Below are 18,672 nucleotides of genomic sequence, written 5' to 3' on the forward strand. Positions count from 1 at the left end.
ATGATCGGCCTCACGAAACCGACATTAGGAGCAGCTTATATTGAAGGGATGGACATCAGAACTGACATGGATCGGATATATACGTGTATGGGAGTGTGCCCACAACACGAGTAAGACATCATTCTTAATCTTCTGCTCCTGTCATTTTCTTTGGCCATCTTGACAAGTTAAAAGAATGCTCGTTTTCTATGTTTTATTGCTCAGCCTACACTGGGACAGTCTAACCGGAAGGGAGCACCTTCTCTTCTATGGACGACTCAAGAACCTCAAAGGTGATGCCTTAACACAAGTAAGTTCTCCTGTCCTTTGTCTATCTCAAGTTGTTGCTTTTCCCTCAATCTAGCCGCATCTATTTGCCGTTATAACTTATTTACTCTTCAGGCTGTGGAAGAATCTCTGAAGGAAGTGAATCTATTCAATGGAGGTGTACCTGACAAGCAAGCGGGGCGATATAGTGGAAGTATGAAGCAGAGGCTCAGCGTCGCAATCTCACTCATCGGAGATCCCAAGGTATTACTGCTTATCTAATGTACTTTGATGCAGATTTGGAACACTTGACTCAGATAAAATCGTTCCTGACAAATAAAAATTTTTTGTAGGTCGTCTACATGGATGAACCGAGCACGGGACTAGATCCTGCTTCCAGACACAGCTTGTGGAATGCAGTGAAGCGCACAAAGAAAGATCACCAGTAATTTCTGATTTTTTCTCACTATTGGTGTTACTGTTTTCCATATAAAATTTAGTTCTGAAAAATGGAGAATGAGGAAACTGATGACTTCTTGAATGGGAACATTGAATCATACTGGTTAGCAGATTTTTCCTGATATGAAATTCATTTTGTGTTTTCCTCCAGCACATTCTATGGAAGAGGCGAAGGCACTGTGCGACTGGTTGGGAATATTTGTCGACGGGAGTTTGCAGTGCATAGGAAACTCAAAAGGTAAAGGACCTAAAGGTCACCCTAAACCAAGGACCATCTTTCTGTATTGATGTGTGACAGTTGAAGGCGCGGTACGGGGGAACTAACATATTCACCATGACGACATCCTCAGCTCTCGATGAAAAGGTGGAGAACTTGGTGATGGGTCTATCCCCCAATGCTAAGATGATCTACAGCATGTCGGGGACCCAGAAGTTCAATATCCCGAAGAACGAGGTAGAAATATCGGATGCGTTTCAAGCAGTTGAGGATGCCAAGAGAAGGTACCAGGTTACTGCTTGGGGCTTGACGGATACGACCATGGAGGACGTCTTCATTAATAGTCACGCAAGGGGCTCAAGCCTTCAACTCTTAGATAATGCCATTGTTGGTCGGACTGTATGCAGGGATTTGTCTTAAACTAATTCTACTCTCACAGTGTATATAAGAGAATTCAAATTTAAATAGTGAAAGTGAACAGGAATATTTTGTCTTGAATTCATTGGACCCATAAGTAGAACTTCTGCCCTTCATCGGTTTCAATCTCCATGGAATCATCAAAATGTATGTCACTCTGGTGCGAGAGCAACAGCAGAACCACCCGGATGACTTATTAAATAATAACAAAATTAATGGGAAATGTATTGTTTCTCATAACAAGGTTATCGTCGGACAGCACCAACTCCGATATTGGAAAGAAAAAGCACTGCAATAGATAAAGGTTAATAGACAGATAGTTCGAGACAGAACAGAAGGAATCAAACATTCTGAAGGGAAAAATGGGCAAGTTTAGTAAGGAAGAGCCACAGCTTTATTCATAGGAGATCCCAGCAAAAAATTAAAAAAATTCAGGAGGCTTGCCTTGTCGGGTCATTGACGCGATTTGCCTCAGTCCACAGGCTATGGCATTCTCTGCTTCATGACCAATTTCAACTTCAGGAAAGAGCATGTCTAGCATGCCATTGAGTCAGTCCGGGAAATACCTATGGAAGCATGGCAAAATAGTTGGACCCACTTGGGACCTTCCTAAGAGTGGTACAGTCTCAACACGGGCAAGCCTATAGAGACCTCCAGCAGTAAGTACCAGATATGATGCGGTCTGTGTAACCATCCGTTGCTTATTTATACTCACCAGCACGGGTTCATCCTCTGGAACACGCACATAGGATGCTTCAAAAGGTAGGGCAAACTCAAATCCTCAAGGAAACTATACTATTACATGTCTCCAAGCATCGCTATCTACATTATACTACCCTCCACTTCCGGGCTTTGTTATGACCACACGAGCAATGATTATGAGGCGATCGTGATTGTGAAGGATGCATATGCATTCCCCCGTCCTGGGTTAGAACCATCCTCTGCTTATCTGTTTTCTATCCTGCGAAATTCGCAAGTGCCCATCTCTTGTGGCGATATACTATATGTGATAAACGGCTGCTACGAGTCAGGGGTAACCACCAAAGCAATCTGCATACTGAGTTACCGAGGACCTGCAGCCTAGGGGAATGCCATATGCTGATTTACTTTGACATAGCAAAAAAGGAAGTTCGAGAGATGCCCCTCCTTGCGGGCACTGCCTTGGGCGTGGTCTTTTCGGGTTCAGTAATCAAACAGCCTCCTTTCATTGCTTCCTGGGCTAGGTGTGGTTCATGATATAACATGTAGAGGGTGATGAGACGTGACAAAGTCCTGGACTAAGCGGTACGTTGTCAAGGCGATGAGACGCGACAAAGTCCAGGAATAAGGGGTACGTTGTCAAAGCTCCAAACTCAATGGGTAGCAGCATCAATCGTCAGTCCTTCAGGTTTTCCAAGCAGAGGATGGGGGAGTCACGTATCGCCTGGATCAAGCAGGCAAGAATCGCAATCCGGGAAGAAGCGGTTTGTGCATCGTTGTGTCCATTGGAGAAAACTGATTAATTGTCAAAATAACAAAAGAGTATAAACCTTATCCTGTCTTCCAAAAATTTTAGACCTTACGTTAAGGTATCTTGATCATGTCAGGTCTCCTCATGCAGTTTTTTCGACCATCAGCATACATATAGTAAACTGTGCATATTAGATGTGTCGGCCGGATGATAATAGTAAACTCTTCTGCATACTTTCTTCTGCAACTGAACTGACCAGATATAGGATTGAGGATTTGAAATTGCCAGGCAACGGGTTAGGGAGGCTTGGGCTTGGCTAGCCCTACCAGGCAGCCATATTGTTCGAAGTTTCACAAATCAAACGCCAACTGGAATTCGGGTGTGTGGCTGTTAGGGGACTGACTTCTAGGAGTAAAAAGATATAATTATCCGACTAGATTAGTTTTCCAAGATCGGTTTCCAAATTTAAATACATAATAAGAGATAAAACCTACTTCGCTCGGTCACATAGGATATCTTGTTCGATATGATTCCATAGTCTCCTCATTATGTATATATGTATATGAAAATAACTCTGGCTAGCTGTTGATTTGTGGAACCACTGGGGACTGAAGATATTAATATCAGAGAAAATATGGTTAACTCGAAGAAAGAAGAGCACCTGCCTTCTCTTGCTCCGGAAATCATTGAAGAAGAGATCATCGTGAGACTCCCTGCCAGAGCCCTGGCCCGCTTCACTGCAGTCTGCAGGCAGTGGCGACCCCTGATCAGAAACGATCCTCGGTTTCAGCGAAGCTCACTTCAGTCACGCCATCAAGTCGGGAAAACACCCATGGAGATTCGGACGCATAATCAATACTGAATATACCTTCCCAAGGCCAAGAGGGATAACATCATCATTGCCGTCGATACCTAGGAATACAAAAGACGTCACGAAGTAGTAAGCATCAAGGTTACTGGCAGGCCGGAAGAAGGAAGACGACAGCCATATCAGCCCTAAGATCTGCGGTTCATATAATGGCTTGTTGCTGGTCCACACTCGCCATTTCAAGTTCATCCTTTGGAACCCGTACCCTGGATCCTTCAAAAGGCCGGGGAGCCAGATCCCCCAATCTCGAACCTAGAGGTTTCTTATTTCGCAGTGGGGCTTGGCTACGACTACACAACAGATTGTGATCATGAAGGAGTTACACTGGGGACCCTCGTCTAAGGTCCAGTCATCTCAGCACGACAGGTACTATGCTTTTGCGTTCTCTACCAGGAAGAATTCATGGACGCATAAGCCCATCAGTCACGATTATTTCCCGTACAGGTTACAGAGCCACGAGGCCGGGGTTACTGTCAATGGGAACCCAGAATTCAGCCGCCGGGGGGATGAACGGCCTATGCAGTTCCTAATTTGCTTCGACGCAGAGAAGGAGACAATCAGAAAGACACCCCCGCGCGAAGAGCAGTTTTTCGAGCGCGATGAGGTTAGTCTTAGAGCTGCAGTGATGAATGCCCAACTATGTGTTATGGTCTCTTACAGAGATCCCCCTGACCACACATTGACAGCAGAACTGTGGAAAATGGAGAAGCACGAAGTGCCAGGGTCGTCGTGGAGTCGGATGCCCTACAAGGTGGCACTATTAAAAGATAATGATCCGAACCAATCACATGTGAGAACAGTGAATCCGAGCAGCGTTTATCTAATAGAGGACGGGAATATCGTTCAGAATGGTCTGCAGAATATGGTTAAGGTTTCGCTCCCGGATGAGAACGATTTGCAGAATGTTGTTCCACTTCCTGGCTGGTCTTGTAATACGTACGTTCAAAGCCTACTGTCGCCATGGCAGAACCATTAGTTGATTTGAAGTTAGGGCATTGGCTAATAATCTGATCTTATAAGGCATATGTGCCTTCTCCATCGATTAATTTAACTTGTTGCCAGCTCAACCTAGCTTATACCTATATATATATATATATATATATATATAGTTTTCTCCTATATAGTTTTCAACCTAGCTTATACCTATATAGTTTTCTCCTATATATATATACGACGACTAATCAGGTCAAAGAGGACCCAATCTGGCTGCCCGTAATGTATAGCATAGCAATCAATGTATACGGGTGGCTCAACCTCTTGGACTGGCAGGGGCAAGAAACAACCGAATATGTGGGGGGATAAACTCGGGCCAATCGCGAAAATGAGTTTCATAATATACAATAGTGTTCTGCTATGCTTATCCAAAAAATAATGCTCTTCTATAGCCCGTAGATTCAGTGCATTAGAGTATTAACACACAGAGATCAGATGAATCACTCGGTAACTTATCTCCAATCATGTCATGAATTGTTAGTGGGATTAAGGTGTCTGAAATTAACTCCAAATGTAAAACAACACTCAAGCACATCGGTCTAATCACTGAAATTAACTCCAAATATAAAACATCGGCCTAATCAAAATACAAGTATAAGCCCTAATCGATAATGATCTCATACCCAGTAACCTCAAGACCTTCCTGTAGCATACTATTTTCTCGGGTAATAAGAAAAATAGCCAAGTACTGAGATCACGAGAAACAAATGACAGCTGCCACTATGAATCCCAAGATAACAAAGAGAATTGGAGACACAAAATGCATGTGAAATGTCAAGGAAAATAAAAAAAAAACTATACGAATGACAACGCCAAATCTCATACAATACCAAAGTTGAAAATCTAAACCATTCCAAAGCAACCTGGACTAGTAGAGAGGAAGAATGTTTGCTTTTTAAAGACAGAGATGAACTCATGAACTGGGGAACAACATATATTTGCATATCTCTTCATTACAGAAGCTGCTTCTCTAACAACCAATCAAGCAGTACGCTGGAGATTACAGGAAACGAGTGACCTGATCACAAGAAATAAGGCACACCTGTTCTTGGACCTCTCATCTGATTGTTCTCTTCAGTTTCAGTGAAGAACTTGACCTCCCTCTCCTGTAAATTGATGAGAATAAACGATGAAAAAGTACCCAAGGTGCTAAATAACACAATCCCAAATATCAGCCAGCAGAGTTCTCTGCCAAATTGAAAATGAGAGAGAAAACAGAATATGCAGTTGCCATGAAGGCCACCTCAGTTGCAATCAGTGGTGTTTCAAGGCCATAGATTGTGACTACATTGTTCGAGCAGTCAGGATCACGCTTTCACAGCAGCAGGGGTGCGGACAGCTACTGCCCAGTCACCAAGGAGTTTGCTTTTCTTCTGCTTTTTCTCTCTTCAGACTTTCACAGAAACTACTACCATTTATTTAATGGTTTTATATGTGGTTCAAACTTTTCTGATGTTGGTGTCCATGGGACTCAACCAATATGAGAAAGGTACTGACAAATTTTATGTTGCCCTTTCTTCTCCAAAGGGCTGATCTGCTACATTTTCCTTTTGCTCAACATTACTCTTGTTTAACTAACCAAGGAAACACAGCCAAAAAAAGAAAATGACCAAGATAACCAACCAAAGGAATATGCCAACTGTTTGTATTAACTCACCATGTTCTCATTGAAGCTCAATATAGAAGCTACATTCCCGCATCGGTAACAGTAATTTGGTGCTGACCAGACCTGCAAAATTCAAATAACTTTAAGCTTTAATTCTATTATATAGAGCTTCCTATACAGCAGAGAGTAAGTTGTCGAAGGCACAGACTCACCGTTACAAGGCCTTTATCTTGAAACATGTATTTGAGGCCTTCTTGTACAAGTTGATGAGCTCGACAAACCAGATCAAGATTGTTGATGTGATTGAACTGCCAAAAGAATTAAAATAATATGGGTTCAGGACAATCATTAAGCAATAAAATTTACAATTCGTGAATCATAGAATACCTCTGAAGTCACCCTGGACCCAAAAAGCCATCCTGCACCACGTGGACTGACAGCCCATGTTTCGATATCTTCCGGATCACTCCACATAAGATCACAGAAAGGGCCCTCATGTGGAATCTCACAATTCCGTTCTATTACTCGTATCTGCCAGAACATTTGAATAATTACAATAGTGAAGATGATGGAATTACTCTTTCAAAAGTTAAAGAGAACTTAGTTCTTTAGACTGCAATATGATGATAAAATTAACTACTACTAATAAGATGTTCAGCAAGTGGAATTATTAAATCGACATGAAAAGAGAACATACAATTGACCATGAGTTAAGCAGTTTTATATAATATATGAAACATGGACCACAGACTAAACAGATACACAAATGATTGAATTATATATACGCATTCAGTCTAACTTTTGTCTCTTGAGCTATTGAATCTTTTTTAATCTCTCAAGACCCACCCTTCATGTGAAAAAGAACAAGACTTCATCAGGTTCTCGTCATTTATTTCAACCAAATCTGGCAAAAGCAATCTCTATTTTACAGGACTACAAAGAAGTCATTTGATCAAGGATATGGCCGAAAAGGAAAAACCTGATCAATGGTCCTTATATCAGGGGAGAGACCACCATGGACACAAAGCACCTGCAGCATAGCCAGCAGCATAGCTCAGAGAACATATTATATTTCCAGCAGTGACACGAAAATCAAATTTCACAAAAGTTTCATGTGTTACAGAGAGAGAGAGAGAGAGAGAGGGGAGATAGAAGAGAGAGAAAAAGGGAGATACCGTCCCATCAATGATTGCTGAAAGTGTTAAATAGTCGAATACATCTGTACAGTACCGCCAAGCATTAGCATTCCCGTACTTCCTTTGGCACTCATCGTAAAACCCATAAACCTAGAAAAGATGACAGGGTCAACAACTAAAACACCCATAACAATTAAGCTATGCATTCAGGGGAAAGCCACACTATAAAGTAGTTCAATATCTGATAAGCATATGAGGATTCATAATACAAAGACCAGAAAATGTCCATTCACATGAATGTACAAGAAACAATGTAGAATAGTAACATTAAATTCATTTGTAAGACTTTTCAGGAGACAATAATATTACAATTACATTCTGCCTTTGATACTCAGTGCATCATCTTTCCTTCACCAAATTACTCACCTGGTTACTCAGATTAGGGCATTAGACTTACATAGAATAAGTGCGAAGTAAAGGATATGAATTATGATTCTATATTTACCAGAGAGAAACATACCTGAGTAAGTTGCCTGCTTTCATGATTTCCACGTAGAAGTGTAATGTTGGCAGGGTATCTATTTCCGTGAACAAAAAAAGGAACAAAACAAAAAACCACTAATGGGGTAAGTTCAAATTTAGGACTAACTTCATATCTTCAACAAATAACAAAAGCTACGTGATTCTGATACATCCGCCGTTACACCAAAATAAGAACAGTGCAATAGCAGGACCTAACGGGAAGAGAGTACATGCTGCCTCATGAACAAACAAAGGCATCAAATTGAACAAATTTGGCTATCTGACTTATGTCCATTTAAGAAATTTGCGATTAAAATATTCATTTATTCATTCTTATTGTCATAATTTTATTTTGGAGTATTAGCAAAACCTTACAAATTGATAATATACTTTGAAACTGATGCTTCATCATATTTTGTCAGAAAAATGATATCAAACATCCCTAACCTAGTATTGGCTCATAAATATAGGTGCTACACACCTTTCTGTATATGCATTCACCGTATTCACTAAGCATAGAAAATAATAAGACAATATTGGAGAAAACAAACACGATGCCCTGAAAAGCAAATTTCTAACTCTAAAACATATAAGTACAAGTGAGGGTTACCTGGCCTTAAGGAGCAATAGAATCGTAAAAACTTCAAGACTGTTGTAACCTCGGTCAACAAAGTCACCCTACAGGCATTGAGCAGTAAACTTGAGATATGATATTACAGTACAGTCATAACTTGTAAAGGTACTTCTTATATGCAGGCATACCATAAATATGTAATTAGTCTCTGGTACATGACCCCCTGTCTGGAAAAGTTTCATGAGATCATGAAACTGGCCATGAATGTCCCCACAGACAGTAACTGGACTGTTGACAGGTTGCACATTGGACTCCTCAATAAGAATCTCTTTAACCTGTGGTAGGCACAATATATATCAGTGAAAAAGTGAGGATGCACATGAACAGTATAATGCATCAAATTAATGTCACAATATCATCATCCCATAAAAATCAATAATCTTCTCGACAAACTTAAACATTGAGCAGAAGACATGCTAGACATTGGAACAATTACTCCTTACGAAGTGCAGAAACCATGAGAAAATCTAACCCATGTGATATAATAAATTATACTCAACATTGCCACCTTCAAATACAAGAGAGCACCCAAGAGATCATTAGAACAGATGATCTTGAACTCGATATGAGAAATCCTCTCCATTTCAGCTCGGGTACTTCAGCCGATATCAAGCTCAATGGTTAACAACATGCTAGGCCTCACATGGAGAACTATCTGCAGAAGACAACGATTCTGCAAAGTCTACTTTGGCACTCAGCAGAGAAACGGAAAGAAACGATCCCGCAAATGCCTTATAGTTTTCACAAACTAATCCGAGCACGAGATTGCAAGCAACTCCCCGACCCTCACCAACCACTAAACAACACCAGTCAAGAATAGAACAAGACGCAATGGCGACAGAATCGATGAGCAGATGCTCCACGAATCTCAGGTTCCACATCTCGCGACCACCGCCCGAGCGTGAAATTCACTGGGACTGCAAATCAAAGCCCCAACTAAGCCCTAAACGAGCTCAATCGAGCAGAGGGCGAGGCAAAGCCCGAATTGATGGTGCAGAGGGAGGGAAAAGAGGGGGACGTACGTATTCGCAGAGGAGCTGAAGCTCGTCTTCGAGGAGATGCTGCCCTTCTTTCACTTTCGATATCCACGCATCCAAATCCATCTCTCTTCCTCCCACTCTCCCTCTCTCTGTGAGCTCTGAAGAAGGGCAATGGCGGCAGAGAGGAGAAGAAGAGGCAAAAGGGAATCGTAGCAGGGATTTTCAAAGCTCTTCCTCTCTGCGGGCAATGGCGGAGAGGAAGGAGACGACGACGACGGAGGAGGAGGGCAGAGGCGGAACAACAAACTCAATGGTATGGCGCAGGGCAGATCTAATTAATTCATTTTCTTTTCTCTTTTCTTTTTCTTCATTTTTGCCTGTTGATGGGAAAGTCCATATACTGAAAATTAGAAAATGGTCCCTCCCCCAAAATTAATTAGAAATTATCTTTTAATCCAGAAATTACGCAGTTTTTTTCCGACATGCCCTAAGCGGACGAAATTGACTCATGTGCCCTTCCTGTGTCCTAAGTCTTAACCATTTTCTGTTTCGGCCTAGCTCAACTGGAATCGGCACCCGCCCTGATGGGTTGGGCAGGTTTGGTCAACCCGTGGTTAAATTGACTGTGACTTGGCCCGTGCTTAGCTACACCTAAGCTCGATCTCAATATGATATGACTCATACTATCGACGAGCCCCAACCAAACCTGATTAGATGGCCAAGGCTAGGCCCAGTGATCCCGACACAGTCCCAGTCATTAACAACCAGGCCGACTCATCGCTTGGCCCGTTGGACACCGTATTTCATCCTTTTGTAGCTCAATTCAGATTAGGCCAATGGCCCAATTAAGGGTTTTTTAAGCCATTAGCACTAGCAGTCAGTACCTATTCTAATGAGAACAACTCGCATTCACGGCCGAGCAACTGGCAATATAGCAAGTTGGCTCGTCCAGGACCCCGAAAAGGAAGGGAATGCAATTCCATGATAATATGATCGATATAACCACATGGTGGTTACTTCACGCAAAAGAAAGGCCACCCGAGCAGTTCTTAAGAACGCCAAACTCTTGAAGTTCGTATATCTGCATATTTTCAAATGGCAAGTAACAGCTTCCTCGAAAGCCATAATCAAGCCACTCCTAAACCGAGACTGAACCAATCAAAACTGAGTATGACGTAAAATTCTAGCTATAAAGTTATATCTAGACCGGTTTTCCCCGTGAGGAGTCCCAACTGTTAAAGAAGACCCGATCACCACTCTTCATAGCATTGCGATCTTTCTAATCCTCTGCACAAAGCCTGTGCTCTGTATGAAAAAATCGAGCAGCAGGAAGGTAAAGTCTAAACTGACAATGGCTCTTACAACCTGATATTTTTCAGCTGTGACTTAATACAGAAGGGCACAGTTAGTCAGTCGGATGGATTCCATTTGTTTTTCTTGTCATCGGTTCTGATCAGCTTAACAGCTTTCATTTTTTTCTCATCTCTCAGTTCTGGTCAGTTCAATGACTATCATTTGTTTTTCTTGTCCTCGGCTCTGACCAGCTGAACTGGAGCTGCCGGTATCCTGAACCACCATTCTCTCAACCGCCTGAGGGTCCGCTCACTGCTCTCTCTCCTTAAGGGCATTTCCCGCGTGAAAGCTTCGAGGAATGCGAAAACAAGTATGCACCTCAGGGGCACAAATGCAAAAACTGCGGCCCCTAGGACCAGAAGTAGAGCGACTCTCTCCGTAGCCTGAAATATGGAAGAATATGCAAATGAGAGCAGAGAGAAAGTTATCTCCATATAGTTATGCAGTAAAGACTCAAAGGGTAGTTCGCATTACTAATCAATTTTAGAGAGCAGCACTACTAGAGTCAATATCTTTTCGATCTTCTCCACTTCAGTTTTCCGGATAGCTTTTTTTAGGCTTGGTCGGGGTTTGCATTCTGATTTGAGGACTTCTTTGCCATTGAGAACCATAATCTGGCTTTGGTTTAATTTTCTACATAAAGTTAGAAACCGAACTGTTGTCCCTAAACCGTTGCAAAGAAAAGAACCGATTTTATCAATATGAGAAAAAGTTTCACTTAAGATGAACAAAAGAAAATTTGCAGTTATCTTTAAATAAAATGAGCAGACTACATTCAAGGCCAAGCAAAATGAGAAAGGTTTAATCTTAGAGCATACCTGAGGAAGTACAGCAAATAAGAGAGCTCTAATCTTTAACAGAATTATATTCCCAGCCTGAATGAGTGATTCAACCTGGCCAATTGCATCTTGTAGTGTCAGCAGCTGCTCAACTGGATTACGGTTTGGAGGAGCTATTATTTTGTATGCTTCTACAGATTTCCCCTTGTAGAAGTGCCTTCTCCAAAGCATGGTAACCGCAAAGAAAACAAAAATTGATGGGACTACATATCGAATCCATCCCCTGCGCCAAACAAACATTTTATTGTAAAGCCTACTACCTTAGCTGCTAAAAAGAATTCCTGTGCGAGTGAGATAGACCAAATTCTCGGTAACTTGGACCCGTGCAAGCGAAAATCAGTTAATACAATGTAGATGCATGTGCCCTGGCTGAAAAGGTTGTTTCCAGGGTAAATATTCAGGGCCACGAAGATACGTACATCAAGTAGCATAGAGGAAGTTGGGATGCATTTTCATGGCTTTTGCGAAATGAAGAACAAATGCAAGAGGCATAAATGCGACAGCACAATAACTCTTGCAAAAGTGTACCTATAAATCATTAAGCAGACTAATGCAAGAAATACAGTTGACTTGAAAGGATGTTCCCATGAAGCCGAGACTTGAAGATGGTGAGCTAACTGTAGGACTGGGAACAACAGTTCCTGAGGAGGTAAAGGAGAAAAACTTATCTTAAAAAATAAAGCAAGTAATTGAGAAAAATCTTGACCGCAAGCAAAGTGGAATTTAATAGAGGAGTATCAAATCAACCTTCATCACTGCCATATTTGTGTCAATCCCCTCCACTTTTACTTGGTCTATAGAAGCCTGAGCAGCTTCAACTCTTCCAGTATCCAGTATTGACTTCTTCACGGCTTTATCAAATGGATTTGTATCACCAACACAAACATCCACAGCCACTGCTTCGTCACCAAGATCTACCTGCTTTAGTAAGGTAAATCCAAGTCGCCTCAGTGTGATCAGTGCCACAGGGGGCAGTTTCTTCATCTGTTTTGTATATGGACTGCCAGTACCATCGTTAACAAGAGTACCACCATCTATAAGCAACAGGCGACTATACAGAGTTTCCAAGATTATGTCTCCCCCTGGAAGACTCTCAACCAAGTTAAAGGCAAGTAAGGTTTTGTACTGTGATGAGAAGATGTTGAACCCCTCTCTAATTGCTCGACATCTGAATATGCCTAATATAGCACGTGCAATAATTTCGGCTTGCTGGATCTCCTTGAAATTATATTTTCTAGCAAATTTATGTGCACGTAGTATCTCAAGACAGATATCTAACCAATAATCCCTGCGGGAATTCCCTTTGAATTCTGGAAACTCCATGTAAACAGGTTCCGTCCTGCAAATCATATTAATTACAAAGTGAGGGTTGCTGTAACATCAAAAAGTCGCCACAAATATGTTAGACAGAATGATACTTGCATCGCCAAAACTTACACAGATACAGATTTGTACATCACAGCTTTGTCAAATATACGAGCACCCAATGGTCCAGTTAATTCAGGCTTTATAACCTGCTTCATGTCAGTTGCCAGATCATATCTGACAGCTTTGTCATAAACACCAACTCCCAACGATTCGAAGTACAGAGCCTTAGTCGTCAAAGTCAAGCGTCCTACAGAAGAGAAAACCTTATTAACATAGAAATCCATGGAGTACTGAACAATCTACTCTTGTAAGCTGTAAAAATGTTCACGAGTCGATTCAGGAGTAGAAGAGAAAACAAAGACTCAGAAAACCCCTGCACTGATAGTTAGTATAAGATGTATGGCCAATACTCCAAGGAAGAGAAAAGGAAATTTCCATATCCTAAAGATTACGCTAAAAAACTGAGAGTTGAGAGTGATCTCCACAATTCTGATGCTGCATGCATCTATTAAATAACTTGAGAATCATAAATGTGGAACCAATTATAATCTAGGGTTCAATATTGATTACTAAAGCCAACAAAGTGCCATTGGAAAACTCACCAGGCCATGCTGTAATCCCAATATGCTGCAGTACTGGATGAGTGGGAACAGTACCATCTACGTCGAGAATAATCTCCCCATCAGCAAGCTGAAGGTTGGGAAGGGGAGGGCCCAGTGCGCTCTTTGCAGCCTTGATAACTCTTCGGCACAGAAGAAATTATGTACAGAAACATGGAGCAAAATCATGTCATCCATTGATTGCTAATTTATACTACCAAAAGCAAAAGCAACATCAAACTAGTGCTTTATTACCATTTACAGATTTTGGTTACTAATATAAATCTACATTCTCAACTTTCATCTTGGTAATAGCTAAATTTGGTCAAACATCTGAAACAGGAGGTAGATGTTGCAAAAACAGTTTGCGATTTAAAATGCAGAGACTAAGACCTGCTACGCATCTATTAATGTATCTCAAATAATAAATGTCTTCTTCTATGGTATTGCTGAAATAAGCAGGTAATGATCTTCCTGTTCCAATTTGTAGTAAAAGTGGAATAAGATATTTACAGTGAGCATCTTTGCCTCATGTCTAGTATTACAGTGATTTTGGTACACATGAACTATGCTGTTATTTTGGTGACATTTATCTGTTCAGTGGATATCAATGATCTCTTCTATTTTGGGATGGCAAGAATTATGTTCATGATAGAGCACCTCAAGGCTGAGCCAAGCGGAAACTAAAGCAACTAGGAGAGTGCTAGCCCGTGTAGGCTTGCAAATTGCGTGGGGTTGGGTCTCTTTGTGTCTTACATATGAAGATGATAATCATGCTGAGAAGTGCATATGCATCCCACTTTTAGATATTTGTTGATCAAAATTCCATGAATGCAATAAAATTAAGATGACAGTTGACACAATGTTTATAACTCCTCTGTCCCCTTTAAATCAAGGGTGAATATATGGGTTCGGAAATTGGACACTGGTAAATACATAGACATACTTATCATAGTTGCAGGGCAAATTATACCTGTCAAGGTTTCGGAGATACTTGTCATACATGATAAAATGCAACCGCTGGCTTGAAGAGCCTGTCAGCACATCAAAAAGGTTGTAGACAGTTATCGCATCTGCTATAGCAGCACAAGCTGGTGCAATTTGCGCAAAGGCATCTCGTCCAACAGTTTTCTTGTCATCCACCTAAAGGCCAAAGAAATTGGTGTCAGTGCTGAGTTCCATTCTATTAACCCATCCACAAGTCTCATACTGGACAAACTATGATTTTAGGAATTGCATTTAATCAAAGACGTAACAGTCCATCCACAGAAAGAACCTGAACAGCCATATTGGTTGAGCTTGAATAGAAGAGTGAACCACCATCCCCATCCACTGCTTCCTGAGAAGAACTAGCTTCCTGCAGTCAAGTTCAAGTTCATACAAAGCCAAAGAGCACAGAGAAAGAGTTCAGAATTACTGTACAAAGAAAAACAGATCACTTCTTCCGAAGTAGCAAATTCATTTTTGTTTTGTATATCTTGTATTACCAATTGATAAAAACAATGGGATTGATGTCACATACTTTTTCTAGACTCTCTACTTCACTCCCAGGGGCCTCCCATGCAAGCATCATATCAAATGTTAATTGCCGGAACTCCTTATCGCCCAAATAATTAGGATTTCTTGTTAACACATGCAGGGTCTCAAGTGAGCAAAACTCCAAGAAATTCCTGGCATATGCCAAAGGTGTCCTAACACTTTCTGGAAGCTCTGAATCAAAACGTTGCTGCAGTTCTTCAGTAGACGTTTTGAGGTTCCTGTATCATAGACCGAAAAGGAAACATATTATAGGAATACATGAAAGCAATCGCAAGGACATGAGAAGACAGAAAATTAGACAATGCACTATGAATTTGATGCTAATAATATTGCACTGAAGTGCCAAGAGAAACCATTTTCATCTCAAATATAATTATCCGAATTTCACATCTCCTTCATAGGGGCATGCTGGCAATAGAAAACGCTTCTTCAAGCAACTATATACTGCACCATGCCTGAAAACAATAACTGTGGGTCACGGAACAGATTTTACATGTTAGATGAAGAACGGGAAAAGCCGTGGAGTATTTAATTAAATCATAAGAGTTAAGTTAGATACGAGTCAGTTAGTAGGGGCAGACTAGCAATAGATAATTACTCTGCGAGCAACTATCTCGCAGATAACTTTTGCCTGAAACATTAATTAACGGAAAATGAACGGATAGATGTCCCCTTTAGATTAGAGTGGAGAATATAAGCAAAGAGCCATGTCTGATTAAAGCTTAATAAATAAGAGCTGAAAAGTGTCAACTATAACTAACTTTTGACGGTTACTCATTAGGTATTTCAAGCTCCACCTCAGTTGAATTGCTAGTTAATGTTAAATGCCCACTATTGCGTCTTGTGGTTTTAGCCATTAAAAGATGCAGAAAAAGCCCAGTGTTCACCTCTCTGACAATAGGGACAATATCAGCCAAAAAATGAGACACGTGATTCTTACAACTTAACTTTCCTCACCCAAGTTCGGCTTAGTTTGGCAGCATGCCAGCTGAGAAAGAAGCATTTCGAGTGAGTTCAAAATACTTAATTTAATATGTAAAAGTGGTTAATTTTTTGGAACTATGGGACTGCAAAAGTCTCCGAAACAAGTATTAATGGCTTGAAAATCTTATCAGAAGCCCGGAGTTGACAGTCGACACGGTTATCATACTGTCCTGGTAAACTAAACCTTTCACTACACAAGCTACCATTTTCATTACCCAGAAATCGCCACTGCAGTAAGCTTAGAAACTAAGTCTATCAACATAAGTGAAATGATCTTCTGTGCCAAGCTCATCTCAGCTAGTGTGCTGCATACGAGCACAGAGATTGGAATTTCCAGCCGTTAAAATACCAGCAATCAGATTTCAGAGTCGCGATGAACCTGGCAGTTTTCGCGCAAATGCAAATCCACATTGCATGTGACAATCTCCAGCCAATAACAAACTATTTCAGTGCGAAGTGAGTTCAGTGATCGCGCGGAGAATATGTAAGAATACGAAGAAAAACAGAAGGTCAGCTTGAAGGAGTTACCTGGCGCAGCGAGAGACGACCGAGTTGGCGAGCTGTGAGAGGAAGGGAAGGGGCCTAGGGGAATCGGATTCGTCTCCGATGGACGGCCTCTTGCGCTGGAAGAGCGATTTGAGCGAGTTCTGGAACTGTTGCGTACTCATGAAAGTCTCGAACAGATTTCCTACCTTGTTGCCGCCGCTGCTGTCGTTCCCGGGGCCGTCGGTGCTGTTGCCTTTGCCTTTGCCTTTGCCTTTGCCGTTGCCATTGCCATTGCCATTGTAGCTGGAGTCGGTGCTAGCTTCCTCCATGTCCGGGGCCACCTCGGGCATCGTTCCCCTCTCTCGGCGAGCTTCGACGGAGAGCAGCGCTGATTCGTCTTCTCTCTCTTCGAAAGAGAGTTCCTCCGGTCTCACGTCACTGTGATTCGTCTTCTCCGCGCCAAGCGAAATTCGTTTCTTCATTTCGAGGTAATCTAATCAATTAATCCTGTTAGCTTGTACGGATGTATAACAGTTATTTAACTTATTAATAGAGAAAAATAAAACAAATAATATATATATTTCGTATAAAAATTTCCAGCCAAAAAATATGCATTGTATATTTCGTGAAAAAATCACCAAAAGATAATTGAAAAAAAAAACTCCCTAAAAAATAGAACCCTTTGACTTTCAATGTTTGATGAAAATTAAGAGAATTTACTTGTTATATATCCAACAAATTATTTTGCTTCCAAAAAGAAATTCCATGTTTTTTTAATAATAAGGGATTCCAAGTTTCAAGTTTCTCCATACTAATTCTCACTGTTTATGTGAGCACCCTACAAATCTACAATGCAGGTTAGTCTAACTACACGAACCGCGTAAGTGTTATAATACTAAAATCGTTTTTTTATATATCTTAGAAAGTAATTTATCCAGATACTTATTGAAATTTTATTTAGTTTGTTGAGAAAAATTGTTATTTTATGAAATAATTTTTAAAAGGAGAAATTCACGTTTCACACTTTAATTTTTTATATATTGTAAATGATACTTGATTGGTTGGTTAGAACAATTAAGAGATAAAGTTAGGATTAAAGGGGCAAAATACTGTAATAAGCTCTTAATTTGTGCATATTAGGTGTAGTAAATATGTTCTACAATCTTTCGCACGAGACAAAAAAAAGTTTTAGAGAAAACAGTCAATTTGATCCTCCAAATATCACATTACCAACAATTTGGTCCTCCAAAGAATTTTGCAGACAAATCGATCCTCGAAAGATCATTCCGTCAAACAAATTAGTCTCATCGTTAACGAGCTGCCCATGCCGTCACAGAAATTCGAAATGTAAGATGACATGACACATGCTTGGCTAACGGCCATTCAGAAATTCATTTTTTTATTCCAACCCGAAAATGACGTCTCCCCACACCATAAACGATGTCCTTGGCATCGTTTCCCTCACCACCCACTGTAAAATGGAATCCCCTAATTTCAGATTTCAAACCCTAATTGCCGAAACGTTTGGGGCACCGGTTGATGCAGTGAAGACACAGAAGAGATGGCTCCAGCTCTGGTCGAAGAAGGTCGAAGATGTCGAATAAGCACCTATCGAGGCAACAATGGCAGAGCTAAATCTGACCAAAATCAAAGAGATAGCTGTCAACGATGAAAATTCCTACTCATTCAAAGACAAGGATTCAGCTAGTAAGGAAAATTCAAATTCCTCTCCTTCTTGATTCAACCCAGCCATGGTCAGCTCGTGAAAGGGGAATGCATAAATGGCGATCAATTTGAATCATTCCTTTTCTTTTTTTCTTTCTTTTCGTATTCTTTCCATCTTATGTTCATTCACTCTGTCCAATGTACATATACGAGTTATGTAATCTGTTCAAGCAAGGCAATACATAATGCATCATTAAGCGACTCCATTCTCTCTCTCTCTATCTTATAATTCCAATTCTTCTATTGCACCC

The 18,672-nt window shown here is 40.9% G+C and overlaps 3 protein-coding genes across 5 annotated transcripts; 1 reads left to right on the plus strand and 2 right to left on the minus strand.

Moving 5' to 3' along the window:
- On the plus strand, positions 1-1,342 carry LOC116193855 (ABC transporter A family member 7-like). The gene is made up of 6 exons (XM_031522600.1): positions 1-110; positions 205-289; positions 382-510; positions 600-691; positions 857-893; positions 1,004-1,342. Exons 1-6 carry the CDS (start codon positions 1-3, stop codon positions 1,340-1,342), a joined length of 792 nt encoding a protein of 263 aa, XP_031378460.1.
- Positions 1,343-5,339: 3,997 nt separating this feature from the next.
- LOC116197740 (phytochrome-associated serine/threonine-protein phosphatase) lies at positions 5,340-9,890 on the minus strand. The gene is made up of 10 exons (XM_031527972.1): positions 9,571-9,890; positions 8,677-8,823; positions 8,525-8,592; positions 7,913-7,970; positions 7,432-7,542; positions 7,236-7,286; positions 6,644-6,787; positions 6,469-6,564; positions 6,308-6,379; positions 5,340-5,756 (listed from the first exon to the last, which is right to left on the minus strand). Exons 1-10 carry the CDS (start codon positions 9,649-9,651, stop codon positions 5,673-5,675), a joined length of 912 nt encoding a protein of 303 aa, XP_031383832.1. The 5' UTR covers positions 9,652-9,890; the 3' UTR covers positions 5,340-5,672.
- Positions 9,891-10,594: 704 nt separating this feature from the next.
- On the minus strand, positions 10,595-17,201 carry LOC116197739. Of its 3 annotated transcripts, XM_031527971.1 has the most exons (11): positions 16,739-17,201; positions 15,210-15,444; positions 14,964-15,044; positions 14,661-14,830; positions 13,691-13,830; positions 13,158-13,335; positions 13,000-13,059; positions 12,468-12,720; positions 12,249-12,361; positions 11,700-11,943; positions 10,595-11,264 (listed from the first exon to the last, which is right to left on the minus strand). In XM_031527971.1, exons 1-11 carry the CDS (start codon positions 17,176-17,178, stop codon positions 11,040-11,042), a joined length of 2,139 nt encoding a protein of 712 aa, XP_031383831.1. In that variant the 5' UTR covers positions 17,179-17,201; the 3' UTR covers positions 10,595-11,039. The 3 variants fall into 3 exon arrangements, with proteins under 3 accessions (XP_031383831.1, XP_031383829.1, XP_031383830.1); XM_031527969.1 differs by having other exon boundaries at positions 12,468-13,059; XM_031527970.1 differs by lacking the exon at positions 10,595-11,264 and adding an exon at positions 11,275-11,545 and having other exon boundaries at positions 12,468-13,059.
- Between the last annotated feature and the right edge of the window lie 1,471 nt (positions 17,202-18,672).

The sequence above is a fragment of the Punica granatum genome, chromosome 2 (genome assembly GCF_007655135.1).
Source record: "Punica granatum isolate Tunisia-2019 chromosome 2, ASM765513v2, whole genome shotgun sequence".
NCBI lineage: Eukaryota > Viridiplantae > Streptophyta > Magnoliopsida > Myrtales > Lythraceae > Punica > Punica granatum.

Coding starts and splice junctions, on each gene's coding strand:
- LOC116197740 (XM_031527972.1), bottom strand. CDS start 9,651: ATGGATTTGGATGCGTGGATATCGAAAGTGAAAGAAGGGCAGCATCTC. Junction 8,824..9,570: donor TTCAGCTCCTCTGCGAATAC/GTACGTCCCCCT, acceptor TGCCTACCACAG/GTTAAAGAGATTCTTATTGA. Junction 7,971..8,524: donor CTATTGCTCCTTAAGGCCAG/GTAACCCTCACT, acceptor TCACGGAAATAG/ATACCCTGCCAACATTACAC.
- LOC116197739 (XM_031527969.1), bottom strand. CDS start 17,178: ATGAAGAAACGAATTTCGCTTGGCGCGGAGAAGACGAATCACAGTGAC. Junction 13,831..14,660: donor TATCTCCGAAACCTTGACAG/GTATAATTTGCC, acceptor TCTGTGCCGAAG/AGTTATCAAGGCTGCAAAGA. Junction 11,265..11,699: donor TATTTGCTGTACTTCCTCAG/GTATGCTCTAAG, acceptor TCCATATTTCAG/GCTACGGAGAGAGTCGCTCT.
- LOC116193855 (XM_031522600.1), top strand. CDS start 1: ATGATCGGCCTCACGAAACCGACATTAGGAGCAGCTTATATTGAAGGG. Junction 111..204: donor GGAGTGTGCCCACAACACGA/GTAAGACATCAT, acceptor TTTATTGCTCAG/CCTACACTGGGACAGTCTAA. Junction 290..381: donor AAGGTGATGCCTTAACACAA/GTAAGTTCTCCT, acceptor TTTACTCTTCAG/GCTGTGGAAGAATCTCTGAA.